Source organism: Nannospalax galili, unplaced genomic scaffold (genome assembly GCF_000622305.1).
Source record: "Nannospalax galili isolate Female #2095 unplaced genomic scaffold, S.galili_v1.0 scaffold930, whole genome shotgun sequence".
In the NCBI taxonomy this organism is placed as follows: Eukaryota; Metazoa; Chordata; class Mammalia; order Rodentia; family Spalacidae; genus Nannospalax; species Nannospalax galili.
The window spans coordinates 1,705,982-1,719,227 of record NW_008329328.1 but is presented as its reverse complement, the minus strand read 5'-3'; the positions used below and the strand labels follow the sequence as shown (position 1 = coordinate 1,719,227).

At 41.4% G+C, this 13,246-nt stretch overlaps 1 protein-coding gene across 2 annotated transcripts in view; it reads right to left on the bottom strand.

Moving 5' to 3' along the window:
- Positions 1-13,246, bottom strand: part of Elovl5 (ELOVL fatty acid elongase 5) — an 83,183-nt gene that overhangs the window by 21,765 nt on the left and 48,172 nt on the right. For both annotated transcript variants that reach the window (XM_029565183.1, XM_008836548.3), the window contains exons 2-3: positions 10,931-10,996; positions 6,406-6,593 (exon numbers count right to left, since the gene is read on the bottom strand). In XM_029565183.1, the coding sequence (XP_029421043.1) occupies positions 6,406-6,593; positions 10,931-10,988 (246 nt within the window). In that variant the 5' untranslated portion in view covers positions 10,989-10,996. The remainder of the gene's footprint in view (positions 1-6,405; positions 6,594-10,930; positions 10,997-13,246) is intronic.

The window sequence follows — 13,246 nt, the reverse complement described above, 5'->3', positions numbered from 1 at the left end:
TGCTAGGATCAGAGGTGTGAACCACCAGTTTTATGTAGTGGTGGTTGAACCCAGGGCTTTGTGCATGCAGCAAACATGCTACCAAATGAGCCACATCCCCAGCAAGAAAAGCTTTTCTGTGTGTAGTGTTTGCACATGTTCACCTGGGTGTGTGCATGTGTGTGTGTGTACAAGCGTCCATGTGGAAGCCAGAGGCTGACAATGGGTATCTCCCTCACTGCTCTCCATCTTATTATTTTTTGATCTCTCATTGAATGGAGCTTGATTCAGTTCAGTTCCAGGGATCCTCCGTTTCCAGACGACCCCCCCACCAAATCTCCCAATGCTGAGGTTATACATGTATGCTTCCATGCCTGGCTTTTACATGGGTACTGGGGATCTGAACTCAGGTCCTCATGTTTATACAATAAGCACTTTAACAACAGAGCTATCTCCTCAGCCACTGAAAAAATTGTTTAACGAATATTTTAAAGCTGGGCTTGGTGGCATATGACTTCATAGAAGCACTTGGAAGATAGACACAGGTCTAAGAGTCCTCAGCTAGAGAGGGAATTCAAGGCCAATCTGGAGTTCAGGAGACACTATCCTAAAAACAACTGTTGAGTAAATACTTTAGTATGGAGCTCACTGGCACATGCACACCTTTACCCTGTTTCCTATTATTGAATGAAGAAAGAAGCAAGTAAAAGATACATGATCGTTTAAACCAAAACCACAATAAATCAATAAAAGAGCACATGAGGGGGCTGAAAAGATGACTCAGCGATTAAGAGCACTGGTTGCTTTTGTAGAAGACCTGGGTTGAAATCTCGGCACCCACATGGTGGTTAACAACTGTCTGTAACTCCAGTTCCAGGGGATCCAACACCCTTTTCTGTCCTCTGTGGGCATTGCATGACAGGTGCGCTTACACATATGCAGGCATAACACTTATACACATAAATTAAAAATAAATAAATAAAAAATTTCAACAGAGCACTGTGAGGCATGGTGGTACATGCCTTTAATGCTAGGGAGGCAGAGGCAGGTGGATCTCTGAGATCAAGGCCAACCTGATCTATCTAGTAAGATCCAGATCAGTGAAGCTACAGGGAGACCTGGCTAAAAATCAAACAAACAACAAAATTATACCATTGATCCAATTTTTTCACAAAATACCTCAAAATATACTCTATAGGTCACGTGTACATGTGTAGCAAAAGTATAAAAAAGAAAAGGGAACTTTAAAGAAAGGTGCATCTGTGAAATGACTGTAGATGCATTTCTGTAATGTTTCAAAGTTTACTTAAATGATGAAGACTGAACACTGGGTCTCATACATGGTGAGCCCTCAGTTTACCACTGAGCCACCCCACCTCAGCTTCATGTTTTCCTATTTAAACAAGAACAACAAAAATCCCAACGAAATAACATTTAAAAAAAATATTTTATTTATTATTTTTATTTTATGTGTGAGTGTATCGCCTGCACGTATGTGAGTGCACCCGTGTTGTGCAATGCCATGGAGGTCAGAAGAGGGCTTCGGATTCCCCTGGAACTGGAGTTAAGGATGGTTCATAGCTGCCATGTAGGTAGGTGCTGGGAATTGAACCTGGATCCTCTACAAGAGCGGTCAGTGCTCCTAACTGCTGAGACATCTCTCCAGGCCCCAATAACATTTTTTAGGTACATAAATATTTATGTGATAGTGACTTTAAAGGTTTTAGGACAATTCTAGATTACAATTTAAAATTTAAAAATTCAAAGAGGAAGATTAAGCTTGGATTTATGCCAAGCCAGGTGTATCTACCCAGACATTAATCTTTTTTCATTCAATATTCAAATATTTCATTTAAATATTCTGAATATTTGAAAGGTACTTGGCCATATTACTCACAACATACATTTCCAACTATGAGGGAAGAAACATACTAAATTATGTAACCTATAATTTGTGTTTGATTGCTAAATAGCAGAAAAATATGGTTCTGGCATTTGTTTTTTTCCTATTCTGATACAAGCATAGATTTGGTGGACTAATAAGCCATATTAACAATGGCAAAGATGTGGAGGGCACCTTTTCACTACAGGTGTTTCATAAGCCAGTGATCTGTGAATCTGGGTTGGGGGAGGTAGGGGATGTTGACGGGCATACCACAAGGGTATTTCATTTGAAAGGAGCACATCATACTCACTGGGAGCAGAACTGCCGAAGAGGCTATAAAAAAACAATCCTGGCTCTGGAGCCAAGTCCTTTCTCTCCCTTAGCTCTCTCCAGACTTCACAGGTACTGGATCCTATGCAGAGTCTTTGAAAGTGAAATGGGAAAGTGAGGGAGTTTCTAACTGTGGAAAGAACTGGCACTGGTGAAGTTTGGGCAGAGCTGAGCATGGCAGGCTAGGTAAGGTCCAAGCACATCTTCCAGAGGGGCCTCTCAGTGCAGCGTCCCCAGGGTGCAGTGTCCCTGGGGTGCTGATCCTGCTTACTCAGCAGCTGCTGCACAGTCTAAGATCAGTATGTGAAACAGGCTGAGCAAGAGAATCGTTCTTTTTTGGATTAAAATAAACCACAGTTAGATCCTCTCTGTGCTGGGCCTCAGAGGTCACGGACATAATGGCAGAGCAGTCCACAAATCAAAATGGCTCCAGGTCAGAACAGAGCAGCTGCCTAAGAGAAAACACTGGTGCAAAGCATCAGAAGTCCCTCTGATAGCTTGCTCACTAGGCAAGGAAATTCAGTCTAGTGCATGTAGATATACAGACTATGTAAGCGATGACTTGGTATCACAAAGGCAGGGGCTTGTAGTTGTTACTTTTCTCATTCTTGCAACCAAAAACTGGACTAAAAGTAACAATACATCCCTTCATGGGTGAGGGGGCTTGTTCCAACCAGGAAGCAGGCAGAGGAAGGCCAAGGTTCATCTGGCTTTCTTCTTTTCTCCCTTTGAAGAAGGCTGGGACCTCAGTCACTGGATGATGCTACATATTCAGGGTGGGTCTTCCCTCTGCAGTAAAGCCTCTGCAAAAAGTAGCTGGGACACACCCATAGGCGTGCCTCATTAGGCATTTCCTAATTCAAGAAGTCAAGGATCAGAACTCACATCACCAAGTTCTCACCTTAGGACTCTGAGGATAAGAAGACAGACACGGACAGCGAGCTTCTATTCAGGTGAAACACTGTGAATCTCAGAGGGTAGCAGGCACATGAGACTTGTGTTTGCTGTAAGAGCAATTTCATGAAGCTATTTCTTCTACAGCTTGGATTTTTAAAAAAATATTTTACTTACTATTTTTATTTTATGTGTATTGCCTGCATGTATGTAAGTGCATACATGTCATGTGAACCCACAGAGGACAGAAGAAGGTGCCGGGGAGTCCCTGGAACTGGAATTACAGACCTTTGTTAGCTACCATGTGGGTGCTGGAACTTGAACCCAGGTCTTCTGTAAGAATAGCCAGTGCTTTTAACCACTGAGCTGTCTCTCTAGCTCCTACACCTTGGAATTTTATATTCAAATTTGCATCACTGTCTGGGATGTTATTTGACAAGAGAAGGCTAAAATACTCTGTACTTTCAAACTAATACACACCACTATTCATACAAACTTAAAAACCATGATCTTTTTCCTGGAAATAAACACTAGATCAGTGGATAAGTAAACTCATTACTTCTTTACTGCTTTTTAATTTTTATTCTAACAAATGTAGAAACTATGAACACATTAATATTCCTTCTATATTTTGAAATCAGTTTCAAAGCTGATTTAGTTGTTTTCATTCCTCTAATTTTAATATTCTGGTGACCTCCCTTTCATTTCCTTCCTAATCCCTTCTTTTAAGACTGCTCTGTTTCTTAAGCGACCATTAATTTTCCTTATATCAACAAGAACTTGTCAAAGAAGTTGTGCAATTTATGTCACAGAATTAAATAAAAACACCAATGTCTACTTATTTGCTTTTAAAATTCCTTATAACCTTAATTTTATAGATAAGCAGGAAGGTTAAGTAGAGACTAACATTCATGACACTGCCTCAGGGACCTCACGATCTCTTCAGGTTACTCCTGTAAAACTCCAAGGCTACCCCTCTGTCTTGTTATTCAGTGGAGTAAAACTGCTAGTTCCAGAAAAACTGGAACTGAAATGAAACCCCAAAATTGAGAGGGGACATGCCACTGTGGTGGTATCACTGACGGATTTATGTGCATACAGAAACAAAGACAAAATCAGAGAATCGTCAACTCAGAGCATTGGGGGCTTACTCTCATTCAGGCATCTGAGATCTGAATCTATTTCTATACACAGGATTAAACGTAAGGAATGGCTGCCTGCTTGTGTACTGCCCATGTCCTCTAAACTTATGAGTTAAGAGTGTGATTTTCGGGGCTGGAGAGATGGCTCAGCAGTTAAGAACACTGGCTGCTCTTGCACAAGACCCAGGTTCGAATCCCAGTACCCACATAGCAGCTAACGACTGTCCATAACTCCAGTTCCAGGGGATCCGACAGCCTCTTCTGTCCTCCACGGGCATTGCACCACACGGGTGCACTTACTTATATGCAGGCAATACACGCATACACATAAAATAAAAATAATAAATTTTTTAAAATATTAAAAAAAAGTATGATTTTCCTCCTCTGTGTATTCCTTGCAGGGCTTAGTGTTCTGAACATCCACCACTCTCACCATCTGACAGAAGAAACCCGAGCTTTTGCTCACAGGGTTTAAGAACCCCCTACTCAAATACCCCCTACTCAAACAGGCAGACCGTCAGCTTTTTTCTTCTCTCCTTTACCACAGAAGTAACTGTGTAAGAGGTTAAATTATGACGTATCTCTAGGGCTTATGAAACATCTAAGGCAAATAAGTTCTCTAAGAGCTAATTCTCTTAAATATCTTCTCTAGAATATACTACGTAAAATAGTAAGTCTATGAAAGCTTCCTTAAAGAAATGGCTCTATCATCTACCAATTATGCATGAATAAACAGTTTGCTCTGGAACCTGACAAGCCGCTGTGGTTCTGTCCCTCGAGAACTGAGTGCTGTGCCCAGGCTGGGGCCAGTAGTCACACCTGTGCACTGCCCCTGCCTCCAGTTCTGTAATCTCCGTCCCGGAGGCTAATTAAACTGCCTTCATTCTAGAATAGGACAGAAAAAAGCAAAAGAGGGTTTGTAAGCATTTCTTGCAGTGTTAAACATAAAAGCAATGCTAGTGCTACTACCCCAGTCATAAATTCTACACCTTAGCTGAGAGTACATAGATAGAAGACAGACCCATGAGCTGTTGTGCCTCCAATGGTCACATGACCCCTAGCAGCTCACACACCTAGTCACACAGAGCCAGGGAATCTCTGCTGCAGCCCGAGGCTCCTGGAGACTTCACGTTCAGCACTAAACACTAACTTTCAGTTTCATGCTCGTTTTACCTCTCCACTTCTTGGAGATTAAGCCATGATAATGCCTGAATAAACCTGAATGTGTTCACTGTAGATCAGCTCAAGTCTCTGCTCAAGAGTATTTAGCAAGAGGTTAGTGTTGTGAACCTGGAAAATCTCATTCCCTACAAACATACAGAAAGTGTGCTTACTGTGGAGGGCAAATTTCCCTTCTCTTCCTAGCTTTAGAGGCTGTATTATTATCCCTTGCAGGAAAGAAAGAGAACCGAAATATTGATTCGGATTGTTTTTTTCTTATTAAGTTACAATATTTACTTTTGAAGCCAAAATATCTAATTTTGAACATTCTCATCATACAAAAGAACTAATTAGACCTGAAGCCACCCAGACCAATAAAAACCTAAATAAGGCTCTTACCATCCGTGCAGCTTAGCTTTCAAAATCAATCTGTAACACATAATGTGTACATGTGTGAAAGTCCTCATGTAGCACATGCTGTGTACAGACAATATACACAGAAGAAAGACTTGTGAAATTTAGCAAGTTATTAGATCAGAACATAGACTGAATTGCCACAAGTATCGTTGTACCAGCTACTTTCCTCCTTCTCCTCCTCCTCCCCCTCCTTCCCCCCTCCCTCCTCCCTCCTCCTCCTCCCCCTCTAGAAACAAGCATTTATCAAGGACTTAAGCATTTACCAAGCACAGATCTGCTTTTCTCGTTTTGCTCATTTTCCCACCTGTATTTTGCATGCATAAGAATGTTTCTAAAGATATTTACTTTAGTTCTAGATGTCACATGAAACATAAGCAACATAAAATCAACAGCAAAGGCTTCAACTTTAGATATTAGGAGGACATTTGTACAAATAACTCTGGTTTTTTAAAAAATCAATTTTGAAATCTACTCAAAATGCCATTAATAGACTTGTTTCCTGGTTCCATCCCCATACAGGGTAGGTGCCTTTTCCTCACTTAGGGACACAATTCAGGACAGTTCAGTGAAAGGAATCATGTTTAACCACTGACCTACCATATAAAACATATAGAGAGACAGCAAGGTAAGTCCAAGGTTATATACCACCAGAATTCCCCTGCAAGAGAACGGCTGCTTGTTCTTCATGTACTTTGGTCCTAGCCATACAATCAATAAATAAATAACAGAGCAGACAAATGTAGGTATATAATTGTCCAGAAGAAACCATCCTTTTACTCTCGTATCTGAAAGACATCAGAAGAAAAATATTTAGCAATGATTAAGATAGATATAAAAAGAACTGTAACTTCTAAAAACATACAAAATATTTCTCTAGCTATAATTTTTTAAAGTTTATTTTTATTTTGTGTATGAGTGTTAGACCTTCATGTAAGTGCACCTGTGTCATGCAGTGCCCAAGGAGAACAAAAAAGGGCATCAGATCCTCTGGAACTGAAATTATAGATAGTTGTTAGCTGCCATGTGTGTGCTAGGATTCAAACCTGGGTCTTCTGCAAGAACAGCCAGTACTGTTTATGTTTTTACTCATGAGTTATGTGTATATCTATGTGGGGATATGTGCACATGAGCGCAGGTGTCTATGGAGGCCAGCAGTGGGTCTCAGATCCCCTGGGACTGGTGGTTGTGAACTGCCCAAGAAAGTGGGAAGATCAGAACTCAGGTCCTCTGAAGGAGCAGTATGGACTCAACCACTGAATCACTTCTCTAGCCCCTTTAACCAAAATTTTATAAAACTATGCATGCTAGGGACTAAAATCAGGGCTGCGTGCATCCTAGGCTCTACCAATAACCTACATGCAGAAGTCACCTGATATTGTTTCTAATCCTAACAATGCAGAATACATATAAATAAGGTCAATCTTGATATATATTTTTTTTTATATATATATATATTTGAGATAATTTATTACTCATGGTTTTTGCCAAGTAAAAGAATAAAAACATGCTTTCAAAAATCTGAAAGAAAAGAAGAAAGCTAAACTTTCCACTAAGTTTATTAGATCTGTTGACTTGTATATGGGGTCATGAGACCCATGAAATGGTAGTCTGCATTCCAAAGTCCTTCACCTCAGGAGTACCCAGCATGTGCCTAGCATGTGCAGGCTCAAGCAATGTGCCCTTTGGACAGGTTAGGGGTCTTACTGGAAGACGGAGTGTGCTGTGAGTATAGCAGACAGCAGCAGAGGAACAGTAAGTCAAAACAAATACACTATTGTCTCAGCCACGGTCAGACAGTGCCTACAGACAGTTACAGCACTGTAAGAGCCTGAGAGACCCACGATGATCCAAGAGAGCTTCTGGAGTAGACAAGGACACCCCACTCTATCTTCTCCCCCTGGTAGGGACGAGAAAGAGAAAAAAAAAACAAACCAGGCCCAAGTAGCTGCTAATAACAACCAACAGCCCCGTGCACTGACGGTTCTGTCTTGCTTCTCTCCCTCATGTTCCCCTTTGATCTTGCAGGGAGGAGGAATCGGCCCAATAAAACACATGCTCACTTCAGGGAACTGCCAGTCTTCCTTTTGTGCACTCTGTTCCCAGTATGCCTTTCATGGCTTGCTTTCTTTGGCTCAGAAGGATGCTCCCTCCACATCCACCCTGTCAGTTAGGCTAGGCACCTGGGAGGTACTGTCAGTTCTAAGAACTGGTAGTTCTCAGAAGTCCTTCAGGGAAGTGACTGACCCCAGAAATCTCAGTAAAGGGATTCCTAACACCTTTGGTTCTCAGTTCGAGGCCTTAGGCCTTAGCTGTCTATTTTGAGAAAGGAAGGTACCCCTTACCACGGAACAGATGGTTACATCTTTAGTGCGTACATGTATCATGAGCAAAATGAACACATGCATTTCACCTAACATTCTGTTGTGCACCTTGCTTTTGTAGCAGATCTTCATTCCCACATATCAGCAAGGACCCATCCTCCTTCTACTCCTAGGGGTGCTGCCATGGCAGTTGGTCCCAAGCCCAACCCCAGGCAAAGAATCCCTAGGGATCTAGGCAACCATGGTGGCTTAATGCTCCAAGTTCAGAATCGCCAGTTCAGAAACATCCGGATACAGGGAAGAACTTTAGTCCCTGAGTCTTTAGGGATAAGCGAGTTGAAAGCTTTCTTCAGTCTCACAATCAAGCAATAAATAAATGTGTTCTTCCTGCTTTGGGTGTGCTGTGCCTGGAGCTGTGATCATCATGACGGTGGCTGTGCTGAGGACAGGGCTGCTTAGGTTAGGGTGGTAAAGTAGAAAAAGACAAGACCAGCGGTTTTTAGTTAATGTAGACCCTTGAAATAACACAGCAGCTGCCCTTCCTCACAAAGTAATAATTCTTAGCATTATTTTAGTCAATTAAGAGTTGGATTTTCAGTCTCTCACAGTCTAGCAAGAAGGCACCGTCTCAACTTGAGCACAGGCTGATGGATCTGATTTGTTGCTTATTCTGTGCCTTGCTAGACACCTTGCTCTGGCCCGGAACTTGTTATGTGGCTAGGGTTACTCTTGATTCTTCTGCCTCAGTTTCCTGAATGTTACAATACAGTTTTTTTCAACCATTCCCAAACTACCTGTTCTTTTCAACTGGCCATACTTTATTTAACCTGTTCCTGATTGATGGGCGGTCTTAACAACACTGTAATGGGTATCCTTCAATGTACCTTTGCATAACTGATCAAGGTTCACTGTAGTATAAGTTAAGCTTAGTATCACTATGGCTAGTCATGTACACTTCAATTTCAATGTAGCCAAGAGACTGTACCTGATTAGACCAAGCTTATCACAGATGTTACCAAACATCATTTTACCTCTGACACACTGGTAGGTGAGGTTCTTTTGTTTTCTCTGTGTTTTAAAAAACACGAGTGAAACCAAGAACCCTTTTATCTGCCTAAAAGCTACCTGTGGTTTTTCAGTGACTCTTTCTGTTGCAGTTTGGATTGGGAAAGTCACCTAATGACTCACATGCTGCAGGATTGTTCCCAGATATGGCAATGTTCTGAGGTAGGCCTTTGGGGAAGTGACTAGACTAGAAGGTCTCTGATGTTACCAGAGGATGAATCAATTGATGGTCTCATTACTGAATGGACTATGGGGGAGTGAGGGGTGTGAAAACTATAGGAGATGGGGCCTAGGTGAAGAATGCAGGTCAATGCAGCTTTCCTTTGGAGGGCAGATCTTGTCTTTGGGCCTGTCCTTTCACTCTCTGCCTCTTGGTTGCCACTGAGATGCAGTTTTGCTTTGCCACACTCTTCCAGCAATGATGTTCAGCCTTGTTTCAAGCCCAAAATGATAAGGCCAAGAGATCATGGACCGAGATGTCTAAAACTGTGAGCCAAAATAGACCTTTCTTCCTTGAGGTTGATTTTCCCAAGTATTTTGTCACAGGATGGACATCTAACATATTACTGTGAATCAAAAAAGTTTCTTCTCTCTAAAGACACTAAAAGGCAGTATAGATGACATTAAAAAGGCCAGAGGAGCTAGTTTGCTTTCAAAAAGATAAAAGGGCTGGAGAGATGGCTCAGTGGTTAAGAGCACTGGCTGCTCTTGTGGAGGACCTAGGTTTGATTCTCTGCAACCACAGGGCAGCTAACAACTGTCCTTAACTACAGTTCCAGGGGATCTGACACCCTCTTCTGACCTCTGGGGGCAATGTACAACATGGGTGTACTTATATATATGCAGGCAATACACTCATAACATCAAATAAAAATAGTAAATAAATAATAATAATAAAGACTAATAGCAATAAAGGTATTTCAGGTACATATATATGAAGTGCACATGAAGCAAAATGAGTTATAAACCCCTTAAAGTATTACTGGGAAGTGGAAAAGGATAAGCCAAGAGGAGGTGGCAATGGAGAGGGTCTCAGAGGGGATGGATATGATCAAGTACATTATTCAGATGTATGGAGATGTCAAAATGAAGCTCATGACTTTGTACAATTAGCATAAGTTAAAACAAATATAATTTTAAAAATTAAATTTTAAAGAGAAGAAAAGGCCCGTAAAGGCTTACCTGCATTCAGTTCAATGACAGAGCACTTGCCTACATGCTCAGTGCTGTATGCACATATTCACAGTCGGGTGTGGTGACACACACCTATAGGCTAGCACTTGGGTGGCTAAGGTAAGAAGAACGCTTGAGCCCAGGGATTCAAGGCCTGGGCAACACATCCAGACCCAGTTTTTAAATGGAGAAGCCTTTAAAATTGTGCAAGGGAGATAGCTTCTAACCCTCAGACAGCTGTGTATTTTGGAAAGAGGTTTCTTTTAGAGACTCAAGATTAAGAAAAGCTTACTACTACAAATTATGGTTAAGTTGGTAGTATTTACAGACTACAAGCATTGTGCCGAAGTCACAGAGGGACACCCCCAGCAGCTGAGTCTCTGTCCCAAGAGCCAGGGGACAGCACCTAGCTAACAGAGAATCTCACCACGTCCCTCATTACCTGAGATAAAGTTTTGATCACATCATAGAAAACATTTTTTAAGATCTCCTCATGCAATATTTACAAGTGGCTATAAAGAGCATGGGAGGGGGGTCACAGAAGATGAGCAAAACCACCTTACCTCGTGGGCCCAGTAGTGCCCTGAAATAGATACTAAGTGATGCATCAAAATTTTCCATTTTGAAACCTATTAAGGGAAAAAAAAAAAAAGACATTGATTCATCTCTACTCAAAATACTTTTCATAAAACAAGTTGTTTTCAAACAAGATAAAATGGACATGGCTAAATTCCAAACAAAACTTTTTTTAAACTCCCCAAAGTAATTTACATGTTAGTTCTAACTTGAAAATTGAAAGGAAAAGTCTTATGAATTCACTTTAAAAACGAAGTGCCCGTTTTCTAAACTTCTTTTCTCAGTTCCATAAAAATTCTCCCTGTGATGCTGAGCCTCAGTGAGAGGAGGAACTGGACTGAGAGGTGGCACAGATATCCACTGTGTCAAGAGAAAGGCCACTCAAGTAGCAAAGGCAGGAAGAGCCTCCAGGGAACAGTGTGAAGTGACAGGAGAGGCGGTGTGAACTTGCTTGTCACCTTTTTGTTGCTGTTGCTATTGTTACAATTTAAAAATTTTTATTACCTTAATTTAGTGTGGGGGTGGGCATCCAGGTGAGGGTCAGAGGACAACCTGCAAGAATCAGTTCTGTCCTTCTACCATGTGGGACACAGGGATCAAACTCAGGCTGTCAGCTTGGTGGCAAGTGCTTTACTTTACTTGTTAGGTCATGTACCCAGCCCAATGTTATTACTAGTTTCATAAGTTAGCATGCAAAATAATGGGTTTCATTATGGGCTTCATTATGGGAATGGGAATGTGAGTATGAGTGTGTGTGTGTGAAAGAGAGAGAGAGAGCGAGAGAGAGAGAGTGTGTGTGTGTAGATCACTTAGCATTAAAAATAATCATAAACTGATCATAGCAGTGAATCAAAAGTGTTCTGCCCTGAAGGCTTCAAATTAATGCCAGGCATAGTAGCACACTTCTTTGATCCCAGCATGAGGATCGCAGAAGCAGGCAGATCTCTGTCAGCTCCAGGTCAGTCTGGTCTATAAAGAGAGTTCCAGATTAGCCACAGTTACACAAAACCCCCTTCCCCAAAAAATTCAATTTAATTTCATAAAACCTTAATTTTTTGGGTTTTTTGTTTGTTTTTGTCTTTTTGAGACAGGGTCTCCATGTAGCCCCAGCTGCCCTGGAACTCACTATGTAGACCAGGCTGGCCTTGAACTCACAGAGATTCACTTGCCTCTGCCTCTGCCTCCCAAGTACTGGGATTAAAGGCATATACCACCACGCCTGGTCTATAAAACCTTATTTCATATTTTTAAAGAATGATGTTCTCAGCTAGGATGTAAAACCATCTCACCATGGGGAATCACAGTGAGACCAGAAAAGCACTGTTACATAGGAAGAGAACACATTACTTGTTTCAATTAATAAAACATCTTGGAGATGGTACTTATGTATTTATTTACATCTTCTAAGAGTCTATAACTGCCTGCATTTTCTTTTTTCTCTAATATAGATATACATTTAGAGGCTGGCAAAGTATCTTTGTGCATTGAATAAGTTTTATTAAAGTTAGAAAGCATACATTTTTAAGTTTCTTGGTCATTCTTCTTATAGGAAGTAGTGGTGGATGGATATGATCAAAATACATTGTATCAGCTCGTCGTGGTGACACAGGCCTTTGATCCCAGCACTTGGGAGACAGAGGCAGATAGATCTCTGTGAGTTCCAGGTCAGCCTACTCTATATAGCCAGTTCCAGACCCTGTCTCAAAAAACCAAAAACCAAACAAACTTACGTCCTATCAAGGTATGACTCTTACAAAGAATTATATATATATGAAAATGCCACCAATATTTTAACTTCAAGGTCAAGAGAAAAGTTGTTTTTATCAACTAAGCGGTTAGTCATTTAGTGATTCTTCCTTCTCTTGGCTGTCATACTGAAGTGTGTATATTCTCCAGCTAATTTCCAGATAAATTCCCTTATGTATGAAATTATCCGAGAGCTCTGGTAATTACAATTAAGTCAATTCAGCCAGGATATGAGGCAGAGATGGGAGGGACCACCACTGACAGGGAAAGCACCTGCTTCCCGGCGGTGCTTCAACTGCTTTCCCAGGGGGGGATATGGGGGAGTCAGACTCCCTCAACTGGTGGCAGAAACCATGACTGCCCTGGCCCCTCTTTCCATCCGCCATGACACAACACTGGCACTAGACCACTTCTGAAACCAAGGCTATCTACGGACCACGTGATACACAAGCTGCTCATCAAGGTCAGGTTCTCCTCCCCAAGGCATCTTGCATCCAACTCTTATTACCAGATGGGAATTCTTTACTAATTTAATGATGGGTCCCACTGATGTGGCT